General features: G+C 49.3%; 1 protein-coding gene across 2 annotated transcripts in view; it reads left to right on the top strand.

Moving 5' to 3' along the window:
- The window catches only part of TAFA5 (TAFA chemokine like family member 5), a 309,133-nt gene that overhangs the window by 275,273 nt on the left and 21,263 nt on the right, over window positions 1-12,597 (top strand). Inside the window, exon 4 of one of the 2 annotated variants that reach the window (XM_050746539.1) lies at window positions 8,474-10,805. The exons of the other annotated variant lie outside the window; for it this stretch is intronic. Within the exon in view, the coding sequence (XP_050602496.1) occupies window positions 8,474-8,485 (12 nt within the window). The 3' untranslated portion in view covers window positions 8,486-10,805. Of the gene's footprint in view, window positions 1-8,473; window positions 10,806-12,597 lie in introns of those variants that run through there. 2 annotated transcript variants of the gene reach the window in all.

Below are 12,597 nucleotides of genomic sequence, written 5' to 3'. Positions count from 1 at the left end.
ATTACAAGCCTGTGCTACTGTGCCAAGCCCTTACTGAGGCTTCTTGATCTATCATCTCATGTCCTTTCTTAGCCTTCTCCCCTGTAACTTTTCTTATTTGGATGTTGGGCCTTCTAAACTGATGTAATTTCATTTGTTAGTTTTTCATCTTTTTCTCTTTATCTCCGCTAACCTTTAGTAAGATTGTGAAATAGCCTCAGCTTTATCTTCCAGACTTCCTATAGAATTTTCGTTGGGGCTGCCATGTTTTTAATTTCCAACAGCTATTTTGCTACTGTTCTCTCATTGTTCCTCGTGTGTAGATAGCTTCTTGTTCTCCTTTATTATTGCAATATTTTTCTTATTTCTCTGGAGTATTAGATACCTTTCTGGAAAGTTTCTTCACTCTGTCAAGTCCCTGTTTTCTCCCAGTAAGTCTACTTTGATTCTGAGCTGTGGCCTCCATATTCATGTTGCAGGCCTTCCTTACGCTTGACCATCCTGGCTGGTTGAGAGCAGTGATCCCCAAAGCTGTTTGGAAGCTCTTCGTCTGTGGGCAAAATGCATTGACTTTTGATTTTACTGCCAGGTGGTTTGCAGGAGCCCAGCTTGTCAGTTTTTCTTTTATAGCTTTCTTTTCTTTTTTTGGAGATGGAGCATCGCTCTGTTGCCCAGTCTGGAGTGCAGTTCGGATCACTGCAAACCTCTGCCTCCTGGGTGAAAGCAATTCTCCTGCCTCAGGCTCCTGCGTAACTGGGACTACAGGCACATGCCACCACGCCCGGCTAATTTTTTTTTTTTTGTATTTTAGTAGAGACGGGGTTTCACCATGTTGCCCAGGCTGGTCTCGAACTCTTGAGCTCAGTCAGTCTGCCCACCTTGGCCTCCCAAAGTGCTGGGATTACAGGTGTGAGCCACTGTGCCCGGCATTTTTTTAGAGCTTTCATCTGCAGCTTTGTCCGATTATCTAAATACAAGCATCATACAGCTCACGCTACTGTGCATTCTTTAAACCAAAGTTAATTTTCAAGTTTGTTTTAAATGTTTTAACGTAGAGGATGTTTAGTTGAAATTTCTATTAGATGATTGTAGATTGACATGCGGTTGTAGGAAATTATACAGAGAGAGCCCATGTACCCTCCCCCACATCCCCAGTACAAACGCTGTGTAAAACTCTAATACAGTAGCACAGCCCAGCCCAGTGACAGAAGCCGCTGAACTGATTAAGTTTTCCTCAGTTTTACCTGTGCTCATTTGTGTGTGCACGTGTGTGTGTGTGCGCACAGTGAGTTCTATACCATTTTATCCTCTTTGTAGGTTCGTGTACCCACCACCAGAGTCAAAATACCAAACAATTCCAACCCCACAGAGATCCCATCGATGACCGTCCTCTGTCATAGCTACTCCCCTCCCACTCCTCCTCCCCTTCAACCTGGGCAACCACGATTATTCTCTTCTCCATTTCTAAAACTCTGTCATTTACAAAATTGTATGTAAGTAGAATCATCCACTATGTAACCTTTAGAGATTGACTTTCTGTGCATCACACAATTTCCTGGAGATTCACCCAGTCTGTCGCCTGTATTAACAGCACGTTTCTTTATATTGCTAAGTGGCGTTCCATGGTATGGACGTACCACAGTCTGTTTAACCATTTCATTAATAACTGTGTGTGTTGCTAACTTATCTGTGTGTCATTAGCTTACAATGTAGTTATGTTCATAAAATATATTCTGTTTAATGGTAATACTTTATTTGGAACTATGTCGAGATATGACTTATGTTCTAATACAGGTAAATTTTCATGAGTGTTCCATGTATACATAGAATATCGTGCAATTTTGAGGTACAGAATTCTATAGTCTATATTTTCATCTGATCTATTTGTTAATTGTGTTGTTTCCATCTTTTTTATGCTTATAAATAGTTTTGCTGTCTTGATTTACTAAGAAAGCTCTATGAAAATCTTCCAGTATGGGGATGGATGTATCTACTTCTCCTTGCAGTTCTATTAACTTTGGCATTACAAAGTTTGAAACTATACCATGTGCATGCAAAATGTTCTTCTTATGGATTTGTCTTTTTTATTGTAAAATAGCCTTCCTCACCCCTAGAACGTTCATTCTGCTTTGAATATAGCTACACCAAGGCAGCTTTGGTTTTCATTTGCTTCCAAGGCTCTGTCCTCTTTACTTTCAATGTTTTTTTGTTATATTTTAGGTATGTTACATACTTAGTATATGACCATTTTTTAAAAAAAGAAATCTTTGTACTTGCTATAACTGGTTATATTTGAATATTATCTATGTATATACAGCTTTATGATATTTTTTTCTGCCTTATCTGAGTTTCTTTGCTTTCTCCCCCTCCTTTCTTGCTTTTTATCAAAAGCATGTTTTCTCTGTCTCTGTCTTCCTCTCTCTCTCTTTCTCTCCCTGTCTGAGTGAATTTAATGTGGGAAGAGCCAGCACTTAGGCCAAATGACTACTGGGACAGAGGGGTTACCGGAAGCGGGAAAATAAAAGTGATGGATAAAGCAGCCACCTTGAGAGGGGCAGCGACCTTCTGTCAGTGGACACAGCAGCTCCAGGGACATTACAGGAGTGAACCTGGGGAGGGAAATCCCTCACCTCACTCTCTTCCATCTCTTTGATCTCTCGTTGGGTCTCCCCCTTGGCCAAATCTTGCTACAAACCAGGGGGCTGGAGGGCCTGGGATCAGCATGCACTGTGCAGTACTGCTGGCTCCATCATGATCCTCACATACGTTACTGGCCATCTTTATGTTCTTATACAATACAATCATCCATCTTTTATGTGACTTGTGCGCTTTACACCACAACTGCTGACCTCCTGTACTAAGAATGATGATGAAATCTGCTTATTCAGCCTCCAGCTTGCCTTTCTCATCCACCCACTGCTTAGTTATGTAATTCTTTCTACATTGCTAGGGCTTAGAATAGTTATTACTCCATAACCATCATTTCCACAGTCTTAACCTTAGTATTAACTTACAAATCTTCATATAAACCTCATGACCAATTTATTTCCCATAGACTCTTTCTTAAGCTCTTAGCTGGGTGGCTTTTGTCTGTTAGCAATGTCTTCAAGAAAGTTTATGGGACTTCTTGCATATACATATATATATATATAAATTAATCTCTTTATACTGAAATAATAGTTTAGCAAGGTATAAAATTATTGAATGACTTTTTTTCATTGAAGTCTTTATGGATACTACTTCACACACTTCTGATATCGGAGGTTTCCTATGGAAAAGTCATTTGACAGCTTTAGAGGTGTGAATTCCCTCAGTATTATTTCTGTATCTTTCAAGACCAGTCATTTCATTTCCTCTTCTTCAGGGCTAACAGTTATATATATATTTTGGAAATCTTCCTTGTCTTTTATTGCTATTGTATTTTTCTTATATTTGGAAACTAAAATTATTTCATTTGCTCAAGATTTTTAAGCCTTTTTTTTCCCCTGGGTATGGCTGTTCCAGCCTTATGATGCTTCAAATACAGCCTTCTCTGTGATGGCGTTCTTGATCTTTGTCATTTCCTCCCAAGGTCTGGCAAATTATTTTTACCCTTTTCTTCTGTTATAGTATTGCCCCCATGAGCTCTTGTGTCTCTGCTTTTAAGGCTTTGATTTCCTGACTTTATAACTTAAAAAAAAAAAAAAAACCCATCATCTTCAAGTCCATGTGATACCATTTTTTCCTTCATAAGATTTTTCAGTCCTCTCCCTGGCCAAATTTTTCTGTAGTATATTTTTAGTTTCCTCCTCTACATTATTCCTGTTTTTTCTTGTTATTTTTACTTGTGTTTGAATGAGCAGAGCTATTTTCAGGCCAGGTATCTGTAGAAAGACAGTGTGGAGAAGGGGCCCAAAGTGTGTACTTGTCCACACGTCTTCTCTCTGGCCCCCAGTTCAGCGCTGAGCAATACAGAGTGTGTGTCTGTGTCTGTGCTGACAGACATGTTGTATTCCATATGAGACTGGTCTGGTCTTAGCTTCCATACGTTGTATCAGCAGTTCAAAGCTGCTTCCTGCCCACACTACTCCTTTTTTCCATCACACGTGGGACCCACTGTCTCCTGCAAAGATGGCAGGTCATGCATTCTTCGTTCCCTCCCAGCTTCATGGCCCTTCGCGGTGTCACTGGTTTTCGGGAGTCCCCTGTAGCCTGTGCCCACACCTCTTCCTGTTGTTTTACACATACAGCTGTGGGTTCCGGCCCCCAGAGTGAGCCAGCTGCTTTGGAAACCAAGTGAGTTTGGCTGATTCTCTTGAGGCCTGTGGAAGTGACCCCGGCTTCTCTGCCCCATCTAATCATGACCCCTTAGCATTTTGATTTTACAAGTATATTAAAGTCCAGAGTAAGAAATGGCCCTCGCTGCAGGCGGCTGCTGTTTCCGACGTTTCATTCTCCTGGTTTTCACTGGCATCAGGAGAGGACAGACAGCACGTCGTCATGGTGGTTCACAGCGCGGCACATTTCTGACAAGCTCTTCTGTGTCTCAGGGAGGAGAAGCTACCTGAGCAGGGTCTCACAGAGCTCGGGATTAGGGAGCTGAGAACCCAGAGCTGCCCTTCCCATGCCTGTTATGGGTACCAAGGATGTAGCACTCATTACACAGACCCAAACAAGGCCTTTCCTGAAGTTACCGTGTAAACTATGTTAGATGCAAAAGGCACCATGGGAAAAGTGAAACAGGCAAGGAGGGGTGTCAGGGTGGAGTGCTGGGTTTGGGGGTGCTGGGTCGAGGGTTCTGTTTCTAGTGGGAGGCCAGGGAAGGCCACACAGGTTATGAGTGTTCAAACAAAGACCTGGAGGAGGCGAGGAAGAGTCCTGAGTGCAGCTGGGGAAGGAGGTGGCTGCAGCTGCAGAGGCCTCAGCAGGGGGCCTTCTTCATGCTCCAGGCACAGGAGGAGAGGGAAGTGGAGGGATGCGCGGCCCTAGGGAGGAGTGGCAGGAGGTAAGGTCAGAGAGCGATGGGAGTGGAGACTCTGGAGGGTTCAGGCCCTGAGGGACTCTGCTGTTCCTCCAGGAGCAGGGCCACTGCAGGGCCTGAGCAGAGAAGGACATGCTGCCACCCAGAAGATGCGGCTCCCCTGGCTGCTGCGGGGTCATCGGCCATTGGGGAGGCAAGGGCAGAGGTAGGGAGGCAGGGGGAGCTGGGACCAGCACGGTGGCAGGGGGTGGGGCTAACACGTACGTGTCAAATGTCCTGGAAGCCTATTCCCTGAGACCAGACCTTGCCAGGGACACCAGCCCACCAGGGACGCAAAGCCCATGAAAGACAGATAAAGGGAGCCGCTCCCTGAGCCGGGAAGCTACACACGGGAGATTAATCCATCCATTTCTGCGGTGAGGTGCCCACTTCTCACGCGTGGGTAACTGATGTAGAATCATTAAATGGACCATTTGCCTTTATTTTCCTGTAACCTTGGACCTTGCAAAACTCTGAGCAACTTACTTGAAATTTAACCGAATATCAGCAGAGAGTCTGACTCGACAGTTGCCGCTGACCCCGCGAGTCCGGGCTGGCCCATTCAGTCCTTGCTGTCGAGTTCTGCAAGACCCACAGCCAGGACCATTGTACCCACCACCTTCCCTTCTCGCTTCTAACACAACAGAGGAGATCCCATCCTGCCTGCCTGGCCGGGCTGGCGTGCACAGCGTGGCTGGACTCGTTGCTCATTTCCCTTAAACCCCATGACACCCTTCCAAGCAGGCCCCACTCAGATCCCTGTGTTTGAGAGGAGAAACAGGTTTCAAGAGATGCCCTGATCCTCACGGGGCCCGGCAGCGGCGGGGAGCAGCGGCGGATCTGCCGCCAGGCTGCCCGACTGCAGGGCCTGGGTCTTTACACCCACAGAGCCTTCACATAGCGGGTGCAGCCCGCACCGTCTCCCGAGGGAACAGGGGCTGGCAGCAAAACTCCGCATTGGCCTGAACGACCAAGTAGCCACCAGGACCCGCTGGGATTTGAGAAGCAAAAGAAAGAAGAAAATATGAAAAAATCAACCTTTTTGAGCCAAAGCAGAATCAGTTTACTGAGGGTTAGGCTGAGCTCGAAGGAGATGCAGTGCAGGTTTGCGGGCCGGCCCAGACTCCCGAAACAAAGCACCATAGCCCAGACCGGCAGCAAACACAACAGACGTTGGTTCTTGCAGGCTCTACAGGCTGGAAGTTCCAGATCAAGGTGTGGCCCGGGCTGGTTCCTCCTGAGGCCTCTCCTCGGGTTTAAGGTGGCGTCTTCTCCCTGAGTCCTCTCTTGGGCGTCACTCTGTGCCTGTCTGCGTCCTCCTGTCTTCTTTTTTTTTTTTTTTTTTTTGAGACGGAGTCTCGCTCTGTCTCCCAGGCTGGAGTGCAGTGGCCGGATCTCAGCTCACTGCAAGCTCCGCCTCCCGGGTTCCCACCATTCTCCTGCCTCAGCCTCCCGAGTAGCTGGGACTACAGGCGCCTGCCACCTCGCCAGGCTAGTTTTTTGTATTTTTTTTAGTAGAGACGGGGTTTCACCGTGTTAGCCAGGATGGTCTCGAGCTCCTGACCTCATGATCCGCCCGTCTTGGCCTCCCGAAGTGCTGGGATTACAGGCTTGAGCCACCGCGCCCGGCCCCCTGTCTTCTACAATGACTCTTTTTCCGGAGTCCTGTTGGATTAGGGCCCGCCCGTATAACTTCCTTTTAACTTCATCATTTCTGTAGAGGCCTTCTCTCCGAATACAGCCTCCTTCTGAGGCATTGGGGGTTAGGGCTTCCACACGTGGACTTTGGGGGTGCAGTCCAGCCCCGACAGTGGGTTTGTGAAAGGAGGACCACAGTCACCAACACTGCTGCCCTGGAGGTGACGGGACCCAGGGGCACGGGCTCTCCACTGAGTCCTGAGCGGAAACCGGGTCCCAGCCTTCAGCTGGTTTCGGACACATGGACCTGGCTGGGACAGCATGGCTTGAGCAGCTTAATTCACTGGATGGCTTCTGTCCTAGGCTGGCTCTGGGTCCCTGAGATGAGAGGGCAGAGTTCTCTCTTAACAGGCTGGCCTCGTGCAGGCAGAAATCACATACACTGGGGGTTGGGACAGAGCAAGGCACACAGTTCTGGAACCCAGGGTGGTGGCTCCGCCCTGCGCCACTGCGCTGGGGAAAAGTGCCTGCCTTGGACCCTATGAAGACAGTGGAGCCCCGTGTACAGGCCTCTGTCCGTTCGCCCTTTGTCGTGGCTTTAATATTTTTCCAAAATGAAAGTGGTTTTGTTTTGATGACAACAGCAATCATAGCAAGCCTGAACCCAGGACTGAACTCACAGCAGGCCCGGCTGAGCCCCGTAATGGAAGCGGCTCACTGAATCCCCCGTGAGGACCCCAGGCCCAGAGTCCCCTGGGAACGGGACAGTGGCTGTGGCTGCCGGGCCAAGCTTTCCAACATGAGACCACGCTGCTGTCTCTCTCCCACTAGCTTACGCCATTCCAAAATAATGTAATTATTTAAACAATACATGTTCGAATGTGTAAGCGTTCTGTAAAGTGCAGAGGGGAAAACTGAGTTAAGCCCGATGCAGCTCCATTGGGAACTGGTCTGACCTTTTCCAGGGAGGAGGGGGCTGTGCTCACGGTGCGGGTGGGACCCCCCGTAACCTGGGGTGCACCCCAGCAGCTCACCCCCATCCTGTGGGACCCACAGCACAGCGGTCTCAGCAACACGTCTCATTACAGCCCCCAGTGGGAGCAAGCCAAAGGCACCTCAGCAGCAAAACGAATCAACGGACTGTGGTAAGTTCAGTGACAGGAATGAAGGAATCCCAGATCTAGGAAAAGCAGGATGAATCCCTAAACCTGCGATGCTGCGTGGAGGAAGGCAGGCAGCAGAAAGGGAAGTGAAATATGCCTCCCTTTTTATAAAGTTCACAGAGACTAACCTGTGCTTTGCTTTTCAGGGATGTAGACATGGCAGTGAAACGAAAAAGAAAAACAAGGAATGTATGGCCAGAAAATGACAGAGACTGGTTATCTCTAGAAACAGGAAGGGGCCATGCTTGGGGAGGGGGAGGAGAGATGCATGATGGGGATGGGGGCATCCTCACCCCCAAATCGCACCCTCCTGAACCCACACAGCAGCCTGAGGATGTCTTCAGGGCTGCTCTGAGCTCTGGGGTCCCCGGGGACTGGGGGTTAGGACCCAGCCCCACCTGCTCACTGTGGGCCCCAGGGTTGGGTGAGCCCCGGAACCTCCTGTCTGTGAAGTGGCGCTGCAGTGCTGCGTCACTCATGGGTTTGCTCTGGAGGCTAAAGGGATTCTCCTCGTTCAGGGCTGGGTGCATAGCAGGACGACTGTTACCTGTAATGGCCATCGAGTGTGAGTTGAATTCCGTCCCCCGAAAGATACGTCCACGTCCCGACCCCCGGTACCTGTGAATGGGACCTTCTTTGGAAATAGAGTATTTGCAGATGTGATCAAGTTAACATTGCAATCATTCTGGATTAGGTTGGTTCCTAAATCCAATGGCTGATGTCCTTACACGAAGAGGAAAATTTGGAAAAACAGCCTCGTAGAAGGAGGCTTGACGACGGAGACAGAGATCGGAGTGGCGCAGCCACGCGCCAGGAAAGGCCTGCAGCCACCAGGAGCTGCGAGAGGAAGAAAGATCCTGCCCAGAACCTTCAGCAAGAGGAAGGCCTGCCCATCGCCAGACACAGGATCTCTGGTGTCAGGTCCCCTGGTTTGTGGGAACTTGTTACAGTGATTGTTGGAGATTAATACATTGTCTTTCTGTACTTGCTTCTTATGGGCAAAAACCTTAGTTGGCTTATTTCTGCTGGAAGCTTCAGCATCTAGAATTTTCTAGGCACATAGTAGTCATTCCACTAACACTTGTATGAATGGGGAGTTCTATGCAGAGGGTTCTGGACCCTGCTCTCTTCATGAACCCTGTATTACTAAGCCTTTGTTCCATGTCGATAAATAGCAATGTGCCCTGTTCTTTAGGATATGGCAGAGGAGGAGGCCCTCCAAGAACGGCATGCCCTCCTCTTGCTCACACTGGTGGGCCCCTTTCTTGTTGTGATGACTGATGCCGTGATGAGTACACTAGCGTGTCACCCTTGCCATCTCACTTAATCATTTCTTTATGATAAACGCGTGGCAGCAGCATTGTTAGGTGAAGGGATGTAAAAAGTCTCCACATTTTAGCATGTGCTGCAGGTTGCTAAATCCCCCTCCAGGAAAGCGGAAGCTTTTGACAAGCCCACCAGCTGGAGGGGAGAGTGCCCAACTTTTCCCACACTGGTACCCAAACCAGGGATTATGTTCTTTTTAATCTTTGCCAATTTGCTAAACAGAGAAAGGTATCAACCTCTTTGTTGCTTTAATTTGCATGTCTTTGATTACTATTGAGTTTGAACATCTTTTCATATGTTTATTGGCCATTTATGTAAATACAGTCTTAACAGTTATGCAGCCATTTAAAATGCCAGGCACTGAGAACAGAGGGCAGGGGTGAGAGGAAGAGAGAGGCTCCAGCCCAGGGCTGTGGCCAGGCAGCCCCTGCAGGATGCCTCCGGCCCCTGGGTTCCCCACTTCCTCTGTGCTCTCAGACAGGCCTCCCTCTGGGGTACACAGTCCTCAGGATGCAGGACAGTGGCTTGGCAAGATCTCGGCTCCAGGAAATTTGCATTTCAAAAGGGAACTCTGCTCCAGACCAGAGAATTAAAGACTGCAACCTGAACAGCTCGGCCTTTACAGCCAAGCCAACCATCAACAAATACGGAGGCCAACAGCTTGGTCAACTCTGGAATATGCCTGCACCCACTCTCTTCCACTAGAGGGCACACTTCTGGGGTGGAAGCGCGGAGACTCTGCCCAACCCTGGACTTCCCTCCCGGGCAGGACACATTTCGCACATTTGACAAGGGGATGGACCCATAAGTGAAACCCCCAAGGTGCCTATGGCCTGTCACCTCCTGCCCCACTCTTGGAGGCTGCAGGGCTGCGGGTACTGGCCAGCTCCCGGCCAGCAGGACCGAGCCTTCCAGGTGTCCACCTCTGGACATGCCCCACTGCTCCAGGCCACCTTTTGCCCTCCCCAAAGCTTCCCTCACCCCAAACCATCTCCAAGGTCAACTCCAGAAAAATCTAGCCCATCTGAGTTTAATGTGCTACTCTGTTTCTTCATTTCTCATTTTACAGGCTAAATCATTCTACTTTATCCGTTTTATTTTCTGATTAGTCACACAGAGCTCATTAAATGGAAGATAGAGCTTTTCATAAAATATGTAGAGGAATCTTGGATTATTAATTTCAAAATTAAAAAAATAATCCCGGCAATGAAATGCACTGTCTGTTCATAAAACTCGTCAAGTGTCCAAGGATGGAAGGTTTGCAACAGAGGGGACCCAGAGGACAGGTCTCTCTGGAACTGACGGTGACTGGCCTGCTGAGCCCTTGGGCCGTTCCAGAGCTGGGGCGTGGCTGGCTTGTGGACCTTGCTCTAGATAAGGGAACTTGAAGCTCCAGGTACAAGTCAGATCCTACTAGCTCCATTGAGATATTTCCAGGGACATCGGTCATGAGCAGCTCACAACACCCTGGTTAAACCAATATCCAGCTTCAGACCAAAGTGCAGGCGTAGCGGGTGGTTTTCAAAATTCGCTGTGCTGGAGAATCAACAGGAAGTCTGATAAAACACCAAGCCCAGGGCCCTGACCCCGGTACCTCCCATTCCCTGAGCCTGCAGGGGCCTGGAACTCTGCATCTGCAAGGGGCCTGGAAGTCTGATAAAACACCAAGCCCAGGGCCCTGACCCCGGTACCTCCCATTCCCTGAGCCTGCAGGGGCCTGGAACTCTGCATCTGCAAGGGGCCTCCAGGCCGTGACCATGCGGGTGGCCCGTCTGTGGCCTGGATTTTTGGAAAAGATGGGGTGGGGAATGTAAATGATTAATATAATTTTTGATGTTGTGAAAATATCTAGAAAACGCAAATAATCAAGCAGATAACAGCCAGGAAGGGACAGCGGGCCAGGGCCTGTGTCCCAGTCAACCCATGGCACCGTCTCCCTGGCCTCCTTTGGGGCGTGGAGTGGCTCCACCACAGACCACAGATCAGAAAAGAGCCCGGGGCTGTGTGGGATGTCCCAAGGTGCTAACTGTGACTTGCTTAAGAGACAGGATTTCCTGATTTTTGGAACTTTTTATCTTCACACCATGAAGAATTTAAGGGTAGTTCACTCGTGGATCAGGAAACAGGATGTGTGTGCACAAGAGGCAGACAGACAGAGAGAGGGGGGACATGTGGAGTGCACTGGAACCACCAGAACCCCCAGGAAGGCGGCACCAGAGTTATTGGCATTATTTGTGCAACTCTTCTTCATGCTTCAAATTGTTTCAAAATAAGAATGAGCTGAGCAAATCAACTCGGCAGAGCACGTTTTGTGCTGGGAAGACATGGGACGTGGGGTGGCCACACAGTTTAGCTTCCAGGTCCCTCCCAGTACAGGGCTGATGGTCCCCTTGACCCCCAGAACTCCTCTCCCTCTGACTGGGAACTTCCCCCTGGGTGGTCTGCAGAAGGACCCTTCTCAGCTGACATCTGCAGCCCCCTCCTGCTCTCTGCAGCCTGCTATGGACTGAATTACGTGCCCCAAATTCATAGGTTGAAGCCCTAGCCCCTGGTGTGACTGTATTTGGAGATGGGGCCTGTGAGGAGGTGATTAGGGTTAAATGAGGTTGTAGGAGAGAGGACCTGACCCCACAGGACTGGCGGCCTCATGAGAAGAGGCCCCGGAGGGCTCCCTCTCTGCTGCATGAGGACACCGTGAGAAGGTGGTTGTCTGCCCCCAGGAAGAGCCCTCCCCAGGCACCAGCCCTGCCAACACCTTACTCTCGGACTCCCAGCCTCCAGGGCTGTGTGGACCTCAGGGCTGCTGTGTCGGCCTCGTGGGCTGTGGGTTCCGTTAAAGCTGAATGTGGCCGAGCTAATGGCGATGGTGCCTGTGAGCCCCCCCGGGATTTAGTCCTGGGTCCCTTTCCCTTCTCACTCTGCTCCCCAATTCTCACCCTGGAGCATGGACAGCAGGAGCATGAAGGGCCTTTGCGGGCTGCAGTGGTTTGAAGGAGTCCCCGCAAAAGCCTGAGTTGGACACCCGACCCCAGTGCGGCCATCCTGTGAGGTGGGGCTTTTGTGACCTAATACATTTCTGTTTATTAAAAATTGGCTGGGCATGGAGGCTCACACCTGGAATCCCAGCAGTTTGGCCGAGGCGGGTGGATCATCTGAGGTCAGGAGTTTGAGACCAGCCTGGCCAACATGGCGAAACCCCGTCTCTACTAAAAATACAAAAATTAGCCCGGCGTGGTGGTGGACACCTGTAATCTCAGCTACTCCGGAGGCTGAGGCAGGAGAGCAGAGGGTGCGCCACTGCACTCCAGCCTCAGCAACAGAGCGAGACTCTGCCTCAAAAAAGAGAAATAAAATAAATAAATAAATAAATAAATAAATAAATAAAAAGTACCCAGTCTGTGGCATTTTGTCGTAGCAGTACAAACGGATGGGCCAGGGATCCCCTGAAAGTGTAAACAAAATGGGGGTGTCACGGCGTGGAGCTGACGGCGT

The sequence above is a fragment of the Macaca thibetana genome, chromosome 10 (assembly GCF_024542745.1).
Source record: "Macaca thibetana thibetana isolate TM-01 chromosome 10, ASM2454274v1, whole genome shotgun sequence".
NCBI classification, from domain to species: domain Eukaryota; kingdom Metazoa; phylum Chordata; class Mammalia; order Primates; family Cercopithecidae; genus Macaca; species Macaca thibetana.
This window is presented reverse-complemented; position numbering and strand designations above follow the sequence as displayed.